The sequence below is a fragment of the Drosophila ananassae genome, chromosome 3R (genome assembly GCF_017639315.1).
Source record: "Drosophila ananassae strain 14024-0371.13 chromosome 3R, ASM1763931v2, whole genome shotgun sequence".
Taxonomy (NCBI): Eukaryota; Metazoa; Arthropoda; class Insecta; order Diptera; family Drosophilidae; genus Drosophila; species Drosophila ananassae.
Window position 1 is genome coordinate 28,316,922 of NC_057930.1, and position 20,116 is coordinate 28,337,037.

Here is a 20,116-nt window from a genome sequence, read left to right on the forward strand (position 1 = left end):
TTTCCCCATTCACTCCGGTCCAAAATTATGCAATATATCTGGAGTAGGCATTTTTATAAATTTTTTTGTACCACCAAGAAAACATAATAGTCCTATTAAAAAAGTATTGTTTATTCGACTATTTGGTAGTCGAGTTTGTTCTATTAAACAGGCCAACAGCAAAATATCTCCACGCATAATTTCACCTGCTCCATAACCTTTAAGCTCCCCTGAACCAAAGTCCAGAACAAACAAACATAGGTTCTATCACCTACAGTTTCCGCGGGACACCTAAGAGAAGAAATTGATCAAATTTTACGATATATTGAGATATGTGTAATGGCGATGACCATCATTGTTTTTAGTACATAATTAATTATTGTCCATTGGGTTATGTAATCCCTGTGACGTAGCAGACTTAAAATACTTGTTTCATTCATATGCATATGATTAAATTGTTGCTTAACATGAGAGAATTAATCAGTCGGCTAGAAAACTACGCCGCCTTTAAAACCACAAAGTGTAATTGAGGCGTTGTGGCGGCATCTTCGTGGCTTTCGTGGTGCCAATTAGAAATGTAAAGGGTGGAGATTTTCAAAGGCAACACTTGAACGGAGCTGGCGTAGGATCTCCCGGCTTTGAAATTTAACTCGGAAAATGAAATTCAAGTATCAAAAGAAACACCAGCCGCTCGACCCAATTAAACAAGGACTTCGACTCTTTGCACATGGTGAGTAATGAAATGGACTTTGAAGGGCGCTTACATATTGTTAATTACTAGTACGGGAATTTCGGTATTACTCCTCGTGCATTAAAGTATGGTAATAAAATTGATATTTTCGCAGCCCTTGGAAAGGCTTTTCTCTACTTGGGAACTCCGGCTCTTTGCCCGCTCCATCAAACGTGTTCGTTGTCCCAGCTTCACTGCCAGTATCTAGGCGTGTGTCCTTTCTGCAGGCCGTGCACTCTTTCCGGATCGAGAACCCTGGAAACATGCTCGAATCGGTATTATTCGTGCTGCGGCAGTTTTATCGATTCGTATGCCCCCTGCAAATCTTCTATGAAATCGAGGAAATGGAACGGACCGTCTGCCACGAGGAACGGGAAATCTGGTATGAAATTTAAGATTCGGCGACATGACAACCAAACAAATTGATTAATGGCTGGCAATAAAGAGATCCCTCGTTTTTTCCTTTGAGTTGCCCGTAGAGATGAGGCCGCTCAACTAGACTCAGATTCGCACATAATTTTCGCATAAATTGTCAAATAATTTAAAGCCTCTCCAATTGAGCAGGAGTCAAGGTAACTGGGCCTTCAAATGAAATTTATTGCCCAGGCATTAGAGTGTGGGTGGCTGGTTGAGGGTTGAGATAGCTCCTACTATCAGGCATCATTGAGTGTCGTTGAAATGCCAGTAATTGCGTATTAAAATTATACACCAGAGACCATTTGTCTAATGAAATGTAGCCGTGTCTGTGAGCTAATTAGGTTGTCGTTCTCCCCCCCTTGGCTTCGTATTTATGCAAAGTAATTGAAGAACTACGGACTATGGCCCCAGGGACTGACTGAGTTGTGCCCATAATCACTGGCAGTTCTGGGTAAGATTTTAATTTTCTGCCCGACGGATCGGAGCATAACCCGGGAGGTGCACTGCTGAAATTGTCACCTCGGATATTCAATATCTCTACTTTGCAATTCAAATGCGATTCCACTGACCTCCCTTTGACCTCGTTCCAGGCATTTCAATAAGCTCCTTTTTGTCAGTTGCACAGCCAATAGGCAATTTGTTTTTCTTGTCGGAAACAAACCGCCCCCGCCCACACACGCACAACAACACATCACAACAAACTTGTCCTGAGGAGCTCTGACATGTTCCGCCCTTTTCCTATGTCTTTTTTCTGCCGCCCCAACAGTTGACACAATTTGACTTTTGCCATCCAAAAATTCTAACAACGTGAACTTTTGAACTAATCTATTTGTATTTGATTAACTTTGTAACAACAAAGCTGACGTTTTTGTTGTCCTCTCGATATGTGTTTTTCCCTCCTCTCTCAGACAGGTGAAAATGATGGTGGGCGTTAAGGTGATGCAGGCCATAGAAGTTGTTTCTCGAAGGCTTTCTAGGGGCTATTTCTTGAGTGGCAGGTGAGGTAACCACAAAGTGCTTTAAAAGGATAAAGGGACAAGAGTGGCTCCTAATAAAAACTAATACCTTGTAACTATAAGATAGACACTGAAAGTATCGTTGATTGGCTGTTGTTGAGAGACCCAGTGATTATCGTAATTGCATTAACTATATATATGACATTGCTTTCGGAAGCCGTTGCCAATTACGAGGATATTTGAGTCCACTCCCCCCTTTTGTCATTAATACCGCAAATTATAAGGAGAAGTGGATGTAAGCCAGGGCGGGAAAGAGCGGAGAGCCGAGGTCAACTAATAACTTCTACTTGCGTAAACAGCCCGTAAACCAATTTCTCCCGGCTGTGCTTTCATTAGCGCTGCCCGACCGACCAAAGCTACCACCCTCAGGAAGCCATCCCCTTGACTTTCGACCTCCATGTTCGTCCTTGGCTGTGACTAAACGATTATTGGACCCTCCCCGTGAGCGTGTGCACTCAGTGGGGTTATAGGAGAAGTCCTGGCCAGCTAAGGCCGCAGCCCCGTCGAATCCCAGATTTGTTAATTATGCACGTTATAATTAATGCTCACCATCCCCACTCCCAGTCTCCCTAACCCCACCGGTATCACACTTGCCGGCTAATTGTCAATAAATTTGCCTGCTCAAAATATCATTTTCAACCTCCTGCTGTCATGCTGGCTGTCAGTTGTGCTTAATGCTTAAATGAAATCTAATCACGTTCTAATGTCAGTTAAGCATGATAGCGAGTTGTGCGACCCGCCCCCAGAACACGATTCCGGCACTCCTGACTTTTCCTTCCAGTTCTGTTTTCCGTCTAGTTGTATTTCATTTCCGCCACTTAAGTGGGCCACTCGCCCGTCTTCTGTACAATTCTTTTTGGCAAAAAGCCAGTGGCAAAAATTTGCATCCATTTGGGATGGCTATCATGCAATTGAAGGGGCGTTATGTCGCCGAAAGGCCAGGAATAAATCATAATTACTCTGATGTGGGTTCTGGCCAAATTTAGTCGAGAATATATAAGGCAATCACTTGCGTAAAACATATACATATATTGTATTGTAAAACATATATTGTACACATATTTAATGAAACAATTTTATAATTTTATAATAACTATATTCCAGCAAATTTGAGAAAAAATCTAAAAAATAATTTGCTTCTATGTTTTAATGCAGATTCAAAGGGAATCAAAACACAAATCACTTAAGGTATAAGGTAATTTGAAGGGGATCCTCCATGAAATTTAGGAAAAGGTCTAAAAAATGTGTAGTTTCTAGGTTTTGATGCAGATTCAAAGGGAATCGATGCACAAATTGTTTAAGGTATTCCAAGCAGGAAGTCATTCGTCACCAAATTTTGAAGGGGACAATCGGCGAATCTTAATTGAAGTTTGGTGCAACTGGATGTATGACCGTCGTATAGGGTCTATATTGCAGCATGATAACTTTTCAGTTGGAAATGACGCCAGAGGGACTGGGAGAGTTTTTCGCTTTCAAATTAGCAAACGGTTTTCTCTTCAAAAATCTAGTTAATTAGCGTACAACAACAAACAACTCGGGGCGGAACAACAGCGTCATCATCGTCACGGCACAACTTTTCCGGCGTGGAATAGTCGGCTGACTATGGAGATGGCACGCCCCTGTCTGCAGTCCACTTAGCCGCCCACGGGGTACCGAAAAGTATGCAATGCAAAAGTGCTCGTGAATTAAGCAATTAGGAAGGAAGTCGGAAAAGGGAGGCGAAATAAAAGCACAGAATTAGCAGGAATCCTCTCTCCAAGTAGCCTATATTGGTGTCCAAGTCCAATACTTCCCCCTCTACTAATTGACCAATATTTTGGAACTGGAATCATCGACTTCAGGATGAGTCCTTGGCTACGACTTTGGTCTCGGTTTAGGTATCACTTCACTACCCCTCCGTCTGGCATTCGTAATCGCAGGCATTTCAATCCCGGCAATAATATGGCCAATAAATTGAATTTATTTCAGCCAGCTACCAATTCCAATTTTGAGCGTAAGCGTCCCTAACAAATTCCGCTTAAAGAAGGGTATAAGTGGTTAATGTAATGATAAAAATGGTTTACAGTGATATGCTAAATGTAGGTAAAATAATAAAAAATTATAGTATATATTTTATTGCAATAAAAAAATACCTAATAAATTATGAAACAGTAACAAACGTGTGTTAAGGTTATAATCTACAATAACTTTTTTCGTTTTTTAACTGTTTAATTTGAAGATTGTTAGAGTTAGAGTACTCCCTATTCGATGTTGGCCACAATCTTATTTTCCATTTCTTTTCTCGACTGCTTTTTGGCACATTGCTTATTGATTATTTTTACTAATTTATGTGCTAATAAAATTGTCAATTTGTATGCGTGCAGTAGCGTTTCGAATTGAAGCGAATTCTTCTGCTGCGAGTGGCTCAGTCTGGAGCAAAAAAAAACCGAGCCTTGGCTGACAGGACCATTAGACTTAAGTGCCTTCTGCTGGCCAGCGGTTGTGCTCCCCGCGGCCTCTCGGTCCGCAATGTCTATGCCCTTCTCCCTCTGAGCTCTGTGTCCCCTCTTTTCATTTTATCTTTGTGCCAGAGGGCAGAGTGCCAAAGGCGCTTACAGGACATCTCTGAAAATGATTTTCCGCTGAAAGCCAAGCGGCTGCCCCTTGGCTTTAGTTTCAGATTTTTGCAGGACGTCAGCCTTTCAGGCCAGGCTGTTGAACTGGCTTATTATGCAGCTTTTGAGTTTAAATACGGGTGCATGGATTTCTCCGCCTTGGGACTATTGATAATCTTTTGCAGTAAGCGATTGGATCAGTATGCAATTATTCTTGGTAAATATGGCAAGTTTGAATGCGAAAACGATTCCCAGTGGATAAAATTAAAGACATACATTTCCAAATTAAAGCCCATATGGGGGAAATTTTTTTGCCGAAGGTCAACTTGATTGGGATTCCATAAAAGATACTTTCTTTTTTCCCCACTCTTAACTTACAGGTCCGTGGTATAAAAAATACTTTCGCACACTTTTCTGAAGCACCAATTTCCACTTAGCAAACGTTTCTGGCTTTTATACCAGTGGATGTTTGGGGAAAGGGAATCCATCCCTTGAGCAAACCACTTGATGATGAAGACATTTTGCCGGATAAAAAATCGTATTTACAACATAATTTACGCTTTAAATGGATGAACGGTGGTGGCAGTAAACGAAACCCTGGATCCAAGTAACCAAAGAAGGTGTGATGGAACTACGGGGCCGTAAACCCCATTCAAAAGTACTGCCACTCAAGGGCCACTTCGGCATAGTGGTCCCGGGAATGGGAAGCAGGGTGCTGCAAAGAAATGGCACAGTTTTACGCTCTTTAATGGCGCACTTTTAGTGGTCAATGCAATGCCAGCCGCAACAACGACAAAACCGGGAACATTAACCAGGCCTTCATCCGGCGACAGAAGCATAAAGAAATGGCAAACTGACCCGGCAAAATGACTGACTAACCATCGCCATCGACTTTTTACGCTCCTGTCCCTTTGGCCGCGCCGCCAGCTCGTTCGACTTGTTAAATTATGTAAAAATATAATTTTCCCTCAAAAGGCATTTGGCGGGGAAAAAGGGAAGGTGAAAATTGTATTACTCGCAGTGAAGTTGAGTTCTTCAGTCCCTTCTCTCTGCCTTTTGATATCGTTCTGCGAAAATTGAATAAAAATAAAATTGTAATGTGTTTGCACCACACCGAGATGATGATGAATTTGCGGTTGAGAGCTGGAATGAAAATTAAAGAAGAAGTCACAAAAAGGTCTTTTAATGAGGTAAGACATTTGAGCTTGATGCAGCTTCTGGAACCCGCTTTTGGATTCCTTGACGAAAACTGTTGACAATGAGTGCGTCAAAGCATAAGTAAATATAATATTTCTGAAGCCCATATCTTGGATTTGTTTTGGCCTGCATGAAGGCCAATGCAAATAATATTTCAATTAGAGCACATTGACGAATCATATTCTATTAGCTTCCTCGAAATAAACACAAACAAAGATTAAGTTTAATTCTAAAAACAGCGAGTTGCTGCTATTGTCAATACTGTATTATTTATCCCAGTCATCTCAGGGCCAAACGATTGTATACTGAGTGGCCTGTTTACATTCGATCTGCTTGCATTATGCATGACAAATCTGCTAATATATTTGCTTAAATATTAACCGATACGGGGGTCGGGCAGGAGAAGGTGGTGCTGGCCCACTTACGCCTTATTGATTCTGTGGCCCACAGCATCAGCTAATTGTGTCAGCTTTCGATCAGGGTTTATTGCAGGCCAAGCTGGCCCCAAATACAATTTCGTGACGCACAAAAATTGCCTTTCGTCCTGCCGAAAAGGACTCAAAATGGCCAGAAGTGGTTCGGAGGCAGATGGTCGGGGAACGAAGCACTCAGAGCTAGCTAGTCGAATGTGGAACACATTGTGGCCCTATTGCTTTTAGCCGGAGCTCGCTGCTTGTTTATTTGTTTGTTTGACTGATTTGCTGTTGTTTATTTTGATTTCCGGCTCAAATGCTCAGCGCACGAGGCACGGGCAGCGGGTGTCCTTGTCGATTTCTACATTGATTGTGTTGTCGCAGCAGGAGTTCGATTTCCTCTCCGGGAGTGTGTGTTTGTGCTGCAGCAGATTAGTGTTGACAAACAGGCAAATGGCAAAGGTGATGACCTGCTACTGCGGCAGCATCATCAGGGCCTGGTAATCCCATAAACACCTACCCATCCGTCCCGTTTTCGGGAGTTCACAGCCCAAAAAGCTTTTGTTTAACGCCCCCCTTAGCTGCCTCAAAGGGAATGAGAATCCTGCTATTCAATTGCCCTCGATAAAGAGATTTTTTCTGCAATATTTCTCCAAACTTTCCTTTGCGTATATGTTCGGTCCGTTCAGCGCAGTTAATTTGGCATTATTTGCATAAAAAATGCATTAATACGAAATTTATGTATTTGTTTTGTATTTTTTGCCCCCAGATTGGCATTGTGAATGTGTCACCAGGTCGTAATTCTCGTTTTACAGTAAACCATAAACTGAACTGAGCTCAGACATGGAATTACTTTTAGTTGTTCGGTAAAAAATGTTTAATATTTCATTTTTATGCGCCTGGTTTTTCACGGATCCTCGTAAAATCCTTGGAGTTTATGTTGATAATTTGAATGGTGGTCATTATTTTTTCTAAGAAGACTTAAAAAAGCCCGACTATATAATCCTTATTTCGAGTTTGGGCAATCTATCGGATAAAGAAAGAATCGGTAACAAATGAAAGTCGAATTTAGATGAAACAAGAAAGGAAAGCTAACTTCGGGCGGAGCCGAAGTTGATATACCCTTGCAGTTCAGTCGCAGTCCGCTTATAAAAATTGGCAGATCGGATTGTTTTTCACAAAATAGAATCTGTACCAAAGCCCATCTTTCTAACTTAAAAAACACCAAAGTTATGTCAATTACGATCGTTCTATGACAGCTATAGGATATAGTCGGCCGATCCTTATGAAATTTTGTACATAAGATATTTTGGTCAAATATAATATGTGTGGAAAGTCCCAACCCTCTAACCTTAAAAAACACCAAAGTTATGGCATTTCCGATCAATCAGTTATATGGCAGCTATAGGATATAGTCGACCGATCCCGGCCGTTCCGACTTATATACTACCTGCAAAGGAAAGAAGGGTGTGTGCAAAGTTTCAACTCGATAGCTCCAAAACTGAGAGACTAGTTTGCGTAGAAACCGACAGACAGACAGACAGACAGACGGACAGACGGACAGACGGACATGCTCATATCAACTCAGGAGGTGATCCTGATCAAGAATATATATACTTTATAGGGTCGGAGATGTCTCCTTCACTGCGTTGCACACTTTTGACCAAAATTATAATACCCTCTGCAAGGGTATAAAAAGGTTGAAGACTCAAACTTGGTAAAGACTTGGCAAAAGTCTAGCCACTTTTACAAAATAAAATCATAAGAATGTACACATATAATGACCAAAGTTAAACACAGGCTCTGGAACACAATCAAAACGAAATTAAATTAAAATTTAATCCCTTCTCTGAGACTGTTTTCTGTTTGCGTTTGGGTAGAGATGGAAACTAGCACTGGGCAAAGGTCGGCGCGACGCCCATAAAATGTTAATTCAGCAGAAATTATATTGCAGGCAGCTGCATTTTTAAGATGGACTCCGGATGCCCAAATGTTAAGGTGGTCGAAAAGCCGAAAGGGACGTGCAAAAAATTCATTAAGGGTGCAAATGAAAAAGTAATTACAAGCAATTACATATAAACACGTCTATTCCACACATGTATACCGACACATAACTCGCATGTCCAACGCACAACTCCTAAAAACGAAGTGTAGCCAAAATGATCGCAAACTTTTGGCAGCCAACTTTTGCAAGCAATTAAATATATTTGTCACTTCAAAATGGCTGACAAGCCAGGACCTTACCGAAACCGCAACAGAACCGAATCGAGTGGTGCAGGGTGCTGTGGCTGTCAAACATTAAACTTTGCAGCGTGTCTGAAATGTTTGGCCCAAGACGCAAGTTGCCGTCTCCGTTCGGCAATGCAAAGAAACCTTCAACCTCAACATAAAGTTGCCCAGTAACTGGCACTCGTGAAAAGTTGCCAAGTTTCATTTTTCCTTTCCTCGCCGCCACTAACTGCAGCTCCCACAAAAGGGAAAATTTATAAAGTTTTAATCATGTAGAACATTAACAACTCATACTGATCTGGGGGTGGGTGCAATGCACATATCAATCAAGTTGTTCCCAAAGTGGAAAATATAATTAAACACCATACTGTTTAAATTGCGGATGGAAAGTGCCCTATAAATTTTTACTAAATAAGTCCTTGAAAAAAACACAACTGCCCCTATTGAGCGCTACTTCACGGCAAACTGTAAATAATAGGAAATTCCTAAATAATATTTCGATGTGCTCAATAGAAGTGGGTTTAGGCCACAGAGTAACCACAACGAAAGACAAAAACCCGAAACTTTTTGCTGATTCATCCCCAGACCAAATTCCTGTTTCCGGGTTTTTGGGCGGTAGGGGAAGCCAGCAGGACACTCTGAGTGCAGCCAAGTGGAATCAATTAATCTTTTCTCGCAAACATTTGCCAGCGGCCCAAGCCGAAAAAACAACACCAACATGCTGACATCTAAGGAGTCTGAAAATGTGTGACCGGGATGGGGTTTCCGGCCCCTCCCATTCCAATTCTGAGTGAAACGTTTCAAGAAAGTGCAGCTTGCAGCCATGAAAAATGATAAATTTCACTTTGTAGCTCTCCACCTCTCAGCCACCCCCTTCAAGCCAACCCCTTGGCCCTTTTGAGCTCTGCTTCCCCGTGCTATTTTATTATTTATCAAGCTTATTACGAAAGCATCAGCATCCACCAGGGAGCGAAAACAGACTTCAGCTGCAACTGTGCAACACCCTGGGAGCCCTGCACTGGGCGGGTTTGCCGCTTGGTTTGATATTGAAAAATTATTGCTTTTTATGAAATAGTGTCATAAATTATTCGTAATACATTAACAATTATTTAGTAGTTGTTTTCTCCCTGGCTCGCCGTCATCTACTCAAATTCGTGATATATGGCCAGTACTTACTCAAGCGAGTCTCGACACACAGGAGGATAAAAGTTAATTTCATTTTGCAATCACTTACCGAAAATAAGAGCAGAGATGGAATAAAAGAAAAAGAAAGTTTAACGGCTTGGTCGTGCGAAAAAAAAAAAACATTGAAAGCTTTAGATTTTGGATAGCCTCCTTAGCCTAAAGTATGTGCTAGTAATTGTGCTAGTCTGAATTACGAGGTAATATACGTATCAATTAGGGAATTAAAAGTGAAAACCGACAAAATCGTGCCGCATTAACTTGTTTACCTTGTTTAAGGATCTGAAACCAATGACAAGTTTACTCAATTGTTTCAGACACAACCACACAGTCACTACTCGTTGCAGGGAAGCCCCGACAGTTTGCTACAAAGTGGAGATTAATCTTGAGCCAGACTTTATGTCACATTATGCTTTCCCTTTTGGCATATTTACATCGACAAGGGAAGCCATCAGGCGAGTAAACACCTCAAGGGTCTCCTGCCAAGGACACTTTTATTGATTTATCACGTCTGGCGTGAGTTATAATTGGATGCCAAGTGGCAGGAGGTAAGGGGATCCGTGGGGTCTGGAGGCTCTGTGTCCCATCAAGTGCAAAGTCGGCCCGGAATAAGTGACGTCTCCGGGGCAGATTTATGGCATATTTTACGAGGGCCTCATTCCGCTCCGCCACGGCTTCTTAAAGCCTTTTTTGGCTGCTGCAAATTGGCTGATTAGCTGATGAAAGTGTAATTAAATTTGCGAGGCGGCACTTTGAGACGAGTGATTTATTCGTAAGAACCCGCATAATATTCCTTAAATTTATTAATTATGTCTAATTAATTTTCAAGCACATGCCGTTGCTAGAGGGTGCTGGTGGAGGAGACTCTCTTATCGAGCCTTTAAATGAAAATTTTGGGCGGATTTAAAAATGTGCGCATCCAGACCTTTTTCATTTTGAATTACATTTATTTTGGTTTCCAATGTTCACTCAAAATGTACGGTCAAACCTCATGGGTATATATGGGTTTATTTACTCCGAGGTGCAAAACTGTAGTAGGGCCGAGGAGATGGGGCTGTCAAAACAACCCTGAGTCAATAACCCGGCACTCTGGAATATTTTGGGGAAGCGATTTTTAATAATTATGCTGGCACCTAAAGGAAAACAAACACTGCACTAACTGAATGTTTTGGTCAACCGGGAAAATGTTTACACTGTGTCTGCGCCGAAAATGCTGTCAAAATATAAACAAAAATCGACGGGCGCAATTAAAGACGACAGTAAAGTGCCTGTCGTGTTAAAGGGAACTCCCACCCGTTAACCGGCACTCAATGGGATCAGGAATGAAGATAGCATGCATAAGAGCAAGAACTGAACCCATTACCAGTAATATTACACACATTTGCCTAGCCGTCAGCAAACTGGCTATAATGGCAGCCCCGCATCCTTCCCTTTTTGTCGAAATGCGGAAGCACTTCAGGAGCAAGTGCGAAAGAAGGAGGTAAGCCGCAGACCATCCTCGACTTCCTGGCCCAGCACATATGCTTATAATGGCTTTTTGCAACTGCCACTCGCACCCCAACAAGCAACTAGCAATTGCCAGCCAACAAGTAACTATGGATGTTATGAAGGTATGTCCGCAGAACGCCGGGACACCAGGAATACCCCTAGTCTTCTCGCGTCCCGCCTCGTTAGAGTTAATCGGTGACGGCTGGAAGCTTTTAAAGGATGGGAGGGTATAAGCGATCAGTGATTAATGATCAATTTTGACTACTTTTATCGTATTAATTGGTGGCATTATAAAAAACGAAAGGCCCAATGTTTCAAAAATATGTATTTAAAATTATGTTGGAAGAGTATGACGCGTTCATCAGGACACAATCCTTTTTCCTTAGTTGTTTTTGTCATTTATGATGCCGCTCTTTGTTGCTGCCATGTCCGTGGCTCGTGTACTTTAATTGCGCCCTTTGCAGCAAATGTTGTTAACACACACACAGTCGCTCCGGCTTCGACAGCCGGAAGTCAATGACTTTTTGCCGGCGAACCTCGGTCGGTTAAAATATAAATAGAGACGTTACCACTGGCTTGAGCTAGCTCGGCTCGGGATGTTGTTTTTGTTTCGGCGCATAATATGACCTTCGCCACCGTTGTAGCGTGGGGACATTAAGTCATTTAGTTTTATTAGTTATATAGCGCCCGGGACTTCCAAGGCAGGCATATGGGTTAATTGCATAAATTAAAGCCGCATGAAGCGGCTATTTAAATTATTTTCCACCACGTGTCACGGAACTACCGGCAAAAAGGGAAAACCGGATGAAGAAGGCGAGCATAAATCATTGTTGGCATTTTTAAATTGGCTTTCTGGGCCGAAACATTTCGTTTCGCCGCTGGCCTTGCTGGTGTCCATGCTCCTGCTCCTGGCCAGGATTAAGGTCAACCCGAAGGAGATCTCGGAGCGGTGTGTCGGAGCTCGTAAGCCATTTCGCAAACAGAGCCGTGAAGCCATGGAGCCGTGGAGTCGTCGAGCCGGAGATGGCGTCATAGCCAAGGCGAGGCGAACGGAAATTTAACAAAAATTGACTCAATTTGAATAAGCTATGGAAAAACGGCAAACTACAGCAGAAAAACAGAGGGAAGCCCGGAAAAATCGACTGGAGGGCAATACCAGACGAATGGGAATGCATAAAAACAATGAAGGCATAATACTAACGAAACAAAAGCCAAACAGGAAAATTCCCAAAGAGTACGTCGTATGCACAAATGGAAAAACCTGTGGCAAAGTGAAAAGAAATTTACTGCGAAAACACCTGAGAATTGTGGCTTGAACCTGAGTAAGCTTAACTAGAGGTCTGCAAACCAAAAAACAAACACTCACAACATCCATTTTGTCAAGTCTTTGATTAAAAACTGTTAAAATAATGCAATTCTCCATTATTGGTAGTTAAATCTTACAATTTAAATAATTATAGCTTTGTTAAGAGCTTTGTTAGCTAAAGTGTTTTGTAAATTTGGAAAATATACTCCAATTAGAATAAAATTCAATCAACTATCTTCGATTGAATTCAAGTCCCAAAAGACACCCCATTTCGTGTAGCTCTTAAAAGTTTTTCCCCGAAAATAATTTCTCAGCAACATTTCGACAAGTTTGCCAAACTCTCGGAGGCGCCAAATCGGTAAGGGGCACGCAATTGCTGTCAATTGTTGCCTGGAAATCGTGGAGTCGTCATCAAAGTATGCAAAATCATGAGCCAACCCGGGGAAAGTTTTTACAGCGGCCGAGGCCGAGCCAAAGGCAGAGGCTGGGTAGAGAAAAGTCCTTCGGACAAAAGTTCGATTTGAATAGCTTTCACTCAGTCGCCGCCCACGATGCGGACGATGTTGTCGAGCTGTCTAATGCATTGATTGATGAGCATGTCATGAACTTATGACATTGATAGTTATAAATTATTATTATTTCGACATTGTGTTCTTCCCGAAGCCCAATGGGCAAAACTTTTTCTCCGTCTGGGTCTTCCTTATTTTTTCGTCCTGGGATAGAAACGTTTGACAACTAATTGACATTTAAAGTGCGGCAGTACAAACGATAACCATCTGACAGGAAACTCTTGTGATAAATTACTGTTCAAGCATTGAACACGATAAGTATTCCAAACATAGAATGTAGAAGATCGGACCCATGTGAATAAGTGATTAACAGCATGGTTTGAAAGACGATCTCCTGCAGTCTAACCAAATATTTATGTGGTGCACTTGAAGCACTTAAGAAAGGGTCACATAGCATGTCAGCGAGCAGTCCGTTGATAAGTAGTTTTAAATAGATTTAAGATTTTCATGTATCTTTCTTGTAAGAGAAGTGTGTGAAATAAAAACAGTTTTAAAACAGAACTCATTGGAGTATCACGAGTATTTACGGGGCTCCTCTTAACATTTGGTCCATCGAGACACCCTGACGTTTTCCCCCCTGTGGTAAGAGACTCAGGTTTAAAAAACTGGCACCTATAAGTGGCTGTAGAAAAATTTTAAAATTCTCAGCCCAGGGTAGCTAAAAAAATAAGGCTGCGATCTGAGTAAAAAAGAGCTCAGTTTAAATATCGTAGTCCTCTGTTGTTTCCCCCCAAGAGGTAAGGAACACAGAGAATAAAATAATATAAATGCCAATGAGCATAATCGAATAGAAAGGAAATACAAAAATAAATAAATATTTCCTTCTATCGTGTGTTTTCTGGAACGACACCAGAATAATAAAAATATATAAAATATAAAAATGTTGTGTTGGCGTATCCGAGGCCCGACATCGGAAAAGTTTAAAAGAAGAATAAACGTGTAAAAGTTTAAAAGAAAAGTAAATTGTGGACAAACAAACTTAAAACATCATCATAAGCAACAGCAACAGTGGCGCTAAAAATTTTTAAATCGAAAAAAAATAAAAAATAAAACATAAAAAAAAAAATAAAACATCAGCATTAGCAACAGCAACAGTGGCGCAGAAGCAACATCCGCAGCGACACCAACATCAACAGAAACGGCGACACCAACATCAACAGAAAATAAGCACCCCAAGCAGAAGCAACATCCGAGCAACATCAGGAGCAATATCGGCCGAAGCAAGTCATCCACGCAGAAGCAACATCCGAGCAACATCAGGAGCAATATCGGCCGAAACAAGTCATCCACGCAGAAGCAACATCCGCAGCGACACCAAGGTTAACAGCAACATCAGCCAGCAGCAGTGACAACACCCCAAGAAGAAGCAGCATCAACAGCGCAGCGACAACAAACAACAGCAGAAAATATATTGATCGGCAAGTTTGGTCTTTTAGTTTATAACTTAAATATAATTTTAATTATTTTATTTTAATTAATTAAAAAAAAAAAATCCAATATGTCGACAAAAGAAAAAATCGCGATAATAGAAGACCAGGTGCGTCTCACCCGGCAAGTAGATGCGCTTCTCGCAAAAAATTCTTATGTAGAAGAAGATAGGGAATCACTTAAGAACATCGAGCTTAGAGCCTGCACGAACCATAATCATTTGGTTCAACTTGGTGCTGTAGAGCACGAATATTTTACTAAAAAACATTTCGATAGCATGCTATCAAAATTCAAGTCCGCTAAGGAAAAAATTAAAAAAATTATTGGCCAGGATGAGCTATTTTCTAGGCTTGAGGGTGCCTTAAAGAATCTCGAGGATTACCTCGAGCAAACTTATATCGAAATCCAGGAAAGGAAAGCTGAAACCTTTCCAATAAGAATTAAAAAATTAAAAATGTTTCTCAGCAGAGTAGAAACAGTGTCCGATCTTATAAATATTGAAGGGCTAAATAATAAATATATGCCCAAAATAATAGAGCTCAGAGAAGATGTGGAAATACACATTGAGCTCATGAACAGTAAAATCGAAGTGGGTCGATTAGAAAAGGTAGAAGGTAGTAATCCTAAAATGGACGAACTACCTACCCTACCAAAAATTGAGGTTCCCAGTTTCTTTGGAAACTCCAAAGATTGGGACCATTTTTATGAGTTATTTAAGGAACTTGTGCATTCAAGAATGGATTTAAGTCCATCATTGAAGCTAAGCTACCTTAAAAGTGCTCTAAAAGGGGAAGCACGAAATGTGGTCTCCCATTTATTGCTTGGCTCAGGCAATAATTATGATGCAGCCTGGGAGTTGCTCATAAAAAGGTATGAGAATAATAGAAAAATATTTTCAGACCAATTGAATCGCCTGATTGATCTTCCAAAAATAAATTTGGACTCATATAGGCATTTAAAAAATACAATTGATTCTATAAATGAATCAATTTATATGATGCGTCTCAAAGCAAATCTGACCGAAGAATCAGATTGCATTTTTGCGCATATTATTATAAAGAAATTTAATATTGAGGCTCTGCAACAATATGAGGGCCAAGTAAAAAAGTCAAATGACATTCAAAACTTGAAAGATGTCATAGAATTTTTAGATCAACGGCTTAGTTCGTTGACATCAGTTGGAAATGAGTTGCCAACTAGAAAAATAATAAAAAATAATCACACAAACAATCACACAAATAACCAAGCATGCCCGATGTGCAAAATGCCCGGGCATCAATTAAGTTTTTGCTATAAATTTAAAGCATTAAGTGCTCAGGAAAAAACGAATATGGTTAAAAAATTGAATTGGTGCTACAGATGTTTAAAGCACAGTTCAAACTCAAAATGTCCAAGCGAGCTAGTATGCTCGTATTGTCAAAAATTACACCATAGCATGTTACATTTTAAAAAAGAGAATGTAAATACATGCATGACCTCTGAACCAGCGTTGTTGGCCACGGCGTATGTTCAGATTAAAGGTCAAGATGGTGAATTCAGGAAATTTAGAGCATTGATTGACAATGGGTCACAAAGCACTCTAATTTCAGAAGAAGCGGCACAAAAACTTAAGTTGCCAAAAATAAAAGCGCACACTCAATTAAATGGAGTTTCAGCAACAGGCGCTTGTGTTTCAAATCACAAATTAAAATTGACAATCAAGAATAATTCCAAATATTCAAAAGAAGTGAGCACAAACGCAATTGTTTTGCCAAAATTAATGAAAAGTCTTCCCACAAATAAAATTTTTATAGAAAAGTCGGATTGGAAAGGATTCTATTTAGCGGATCGCAATTTCGACAAACCTGGTCGAATTGACCTGGTAATTGGTGCGGATTTATATCCACAAATTTTGCTGCCGGAGATAACCAAAAAGGGAATGCTTCTTGGGCAAAAAACTATCTTTGGATGGACAGTGTCAGGATGCACGAAATCCAGGGGTAGTAATTCAATCGTATCAACCAGTATCGTGCTGAAACAAATGGACCGATATTGGAGGGTAGAAAAAGAGCATAGCAATGACATAAAAACAGAAATAGGTAAAACTAATTTCAAAAAATTTACTAAAAAAGATGATAGTTGCCATCCAGCGAAGTGGCCTCTAGGAAAGTCAAGAAGCATTAGCTTCGGCTTATATAGGAGAAATAAAAGAGATTCCGAAAATAGCTTGGGACCCTCTAAAGCCTCCTGTTATGAACCATACAGCAGAAATAGCTCACCTGGCCAAACAAATAGAAGACTTGAAAGCACAAAATTTAGAATTAAAAAATATCAACTTTCATCATGTGTCAGGTCATAGCTCGTTAATTTTAATAATGATAATCATAACTGTACTGATTATATCCTATGTAAGAAAATTAAAGTCGAGAAGACAATTGATGGCTATAGCATTGCCAACCCCAATGCCGAATGTTTAAAAAAAAAATGTTTTTATATGATTATTGTATAATGTAATGGTTTTATACATATGATTAAGTGATCAATCAAATAAAAAAGAAAAGCTATATCTAAAGAAAAAATTAAAATATAATATACAGTCCACTAAAAAATCGAACAAAAATAATAATTCATTTAAAAATGTAAACACAAGTCAAGCACTTTTGTGGCCCCTTGCAGGATGTTCAAACATTAAGTTGAACATGGGAGCTAATAAAATAACTTAAACAATTTAAAAATATGTAATAGAATGATATAATTAACAACATATTGTTATCGAAGAATTGTAATAATAATAATATTTTCTAATATTGAAAAAAGAAATTTATAAATTTAATACAAAAGCAAATGTACACATAAACATATATAGTCCGCTATCTAGCGTTATCAATGGACAATATAATGAATTTAAAATATATAAAATGTACACCTTTTTTGTGGCCCTTTGCAGAATGTTCAAGCATTGAACACGATAAGTATTCCAAACATAGAATGTAGAAGATCGGACCCATGTGAATAAGTGATTAACAGCATGGTTTGAAAGACGATCTCCTGCAGTCTAACCAAATATTTATGTGGTGCACTTGAAGCACTTAAGAAAGGGTCACATAGCATGTCAGCGAGCAGTCCGTTGATAAGTAGTTTTAAATAGATTTAAGATTTTCATGTATCTTTCTTGTAAGAGAAGTGTGTGAAATAAAAACAGTTTTAAAACAGAACTCATTGGAGTAACACTTATTTGAAGGGCTCCTCTTAACAATTACTACTTACCGTCTTTGAGTTTCAAGATATTTCAGCAAAAGGATAACTTCAATATCAGAAAAATAAATAAATAAAAAAAAATCGAATTTAAGTTGAACAACTAAGTTGCATTATATTAAAAAAAAATGAACTTAATTCACAGTGTTGCTTTAAAGTCCTAATGACCAAACACATTTTCCTGGTTTTCTCTCTTTTTTCGATTCTGGCCAGGTCTATTCTGGCCGCGTTTTCATTGTTTTTGTTGCTATTTATCATTTTGGCATCTTCATCGCTGTCATTAGACGCGCATTTCGCTGCCCACCTGCCACTTTCAGGAATTTCCTTTGCTGTTACCTGTCGACTGCCGCCCACCTGCCGTTTTAGAAATGTTTCAAAAATACACCGTAACAGCGTAATGGAAGCAAATATTACACAGTCATAGTCCAAGGGAGGAAAAGCATTTATATAGAAGAAAATTTGATAAATGCGTTTTGCGGGTTTATTTAATGCTCGCCAAGTGCGTTCGTTGTGTGAAATCATAAAAAAATAAAGAAAAACGAATGAAAACGACTGTGGAACTTGAAAGGCAGACCCTTTTTTTTAATTCTCCTTTGTAAAAGTTAACTGAGTAATGTCGATTTTCTAAGTGAATTTAATGCGCCGAGACTTTAGGACTTTGCTTAGATGAATTATTGAAGAAGTTTAAATACATTTCCAGGATCCTTTTCAGTTGGCTATAAGAAAGGCCAAAATATGCATTGTTCAAAGATCGCGTTAGTCTTGTTGAAATTAATCACTATTTATCATTTCCATCCTTTGAAACCATTCCAACTAAATAGTTTTTGAGGCCGCTTAAAGCGCATGAAAACATTAGCAAGCGGCGTCAAATGAAATTAGCATTATTCAAGATATTTCCACAGCTATGAATATGCAATGCGAAACTGACGAAACACGTTCTATGGCTTTGTTCGACAGATCGCTCCAAAAATGTGTTCCAGAATGTATATATTAATTTTCATGCGTCATGTTGGCCACACATGACGTCACGCTAATAATGACTGCGATGATGGCAATAATGATGATTTTTCAACCAACACCGAATTCATTTGGGAATGTTGCTTATATGTAGGAAACTTTGCCGTGCTTCAACCCGAAATTCTAGCTCATTCATCAGAAATAAACATAAACAAATACATGAAAGGAAACCTCTTAAATATTCAAATATATAAATTTGTATTGCTCTTCGGGCTTGTGACTTTTGAGGATTGAGAAACCTATTCGGAAGTAGGTTTTCGCTTTGAAAATGGGTTAATTTGTTATTCACTTATACCATGTAATCAGATCGAGTCCTTTCCAGACTTTTTATTTCCCAGTCAAACAATATTTGCGTATTTATAATTGGCAGTTCAAGGAAGCTTGCAAAAAAATTTAATAACAGGACAGAAAACTATGGGAATAATCTGGGCAATTGTTCTGCGCTCACTATAATTTGCGCACTTTCATTAAATTTAACCCATTTTTACTTTGTTTTTCATGCAGATTTTTGGTGTTGTTTTTCCCAGCCATGCCACACGCCACACTATTGTCAGGCCGCATTAGCACTTGGACCAGTGAACCAACAAGGAATCTGGCCCAGCACCGCCCCCCGCACACAAGCAACAAGAAAAAATTCCACTTCCTGTACGGGGACTTAATGAAAATAAATCTAAAAAAATATTAACAAAGGAAAGGCGTTGAGGAATGGCCAGGACAAGGGAGAGCGCAGGGCCGGAGGTAGGTGGTTGGACTACCTTACACAGGTGAAAAGCTTAAACTTGGAACTCTGCTTGGGGGATTTCTTGATGACGCATTCAACAGCTTGGAAATAATAGCCCCTAACAAACAAACCAAACAAAACATTTTCCTTAAAAGAAGGCGTTGCCCTTACAAAATGTTGAATGAGAGCGGGAAAACTCGGAAGGAAAAATGAGATTCAGGCGGAGCCGAAGCGTCTATGCTCTGTAATAAGATTGGATTTTAGCATTTTAAGATCAGAAAAATCAGTGCACCGAAATCCACTTCAAAGTCCATTAGCCTGAGCAAGCTTTTCAGTCATATAATTCGAAAGTTAAGTCTTAATAATATGGGCAAAAATAGTAAAATGATTTAGTTTCGAGACTAGTAGCGTTCATCAAATTCCCCTGCGAAGTGTATAAAGGATTAGAGAAAAGCCGTATAAAAACTGACGGAGCCAGCGAGCTTATTCACAATTTTTACGAGTTTACATGTGATATGCCAAGCGGAAACTAGAATTTATTATAATATATTTAATTGAATCTGGCCCTAAATAGTTAAATATTTTTCTATGCAGAA

At 39.7% G+C, this 20,116-nt stretch overlaps 2 protein-coding genes and 1 long non-coding RNA gene across 5 annotated transcripts in view; 2 read left to right on the plus strand and 1 right to left on the minus strand.

Moving 5' to 3' along the window:
- The window catches only part of LOC6497781, a 57,450-nt gene that overhangs the window by 11,374 nt on the left and 25,960 nt on the right, over positions 1 to 20,116 (minus strand). The window lies entirely within an intron of this gene.
- On the plus strand, positions 555 to 19,488 carry LOC6497742. 3 transcript variants are annotated; one of them, XM_032451493.2, is made up of 3 exons: positions 555 to 709; positions 825 to 1,091; positions 19,304 to 19,488. In XM_032451493.2, the coding sequence occupies exons 1-3, from the start codon at positions 637 to 639 to the stop codon at positions 19,456 to 19,458; spliced, it is 495 nt and encodes a 164-aa protein (XP_032307384.1). In that variant the 5' UTR covers positions 555 to 636; the 3' UTR covers positions 19,459 to 19,488. The 3 variants fall into 3 exon arrangements, with proteins under 3 accessions (XP_032307384.1, XP_001961441.2, XP_032307385.1); XM_001961405.4 differs by having other exon boundaries at positions 19,327 to 19,488; XM_032451494.2 differs by lacking the exon at positions 19,304 to 19,488 and adding an exon at positions 3,298 to 3,353.
- LOC116654726 lies at positions 13,816 to 14,440 on the plus strand. Its single transcript, XR_004309912.2, has 2 exons — positions 13,816 to 14,078; positions 14,257 to 14,440. It is a non-coding gene; the product is annotated as an uncharacterized LOC116654726 (long non-coding RNA).

What these genes read in the sequence shown, in the direction of transcription:
- LOC6497742 (XM_001961405.4), top strand. Translation starts at nt 637, where the DNA reads ATGAAATTCAAGTATCAAAAGAAACACCAGCCGCTCGACCCAATTAAA. An exon ending in ACTTCGACTCTTTGCACATG is followed by an intron (nt 710 to 824) that starts GTGAGTAATGAA and finishes ATATTTTCGCAG; the next exon opens with CCCTTGGAAAGGCTTTTCTC. An exon ending in CACGAGGAACGGGAAATCTG is followed by an intron (nt 1,092 to 19,326) that starts GTATGAAATTTA and finishes TGTTTTTCCCAG; the next exon opens with CCATGCCACACGCCACACTA.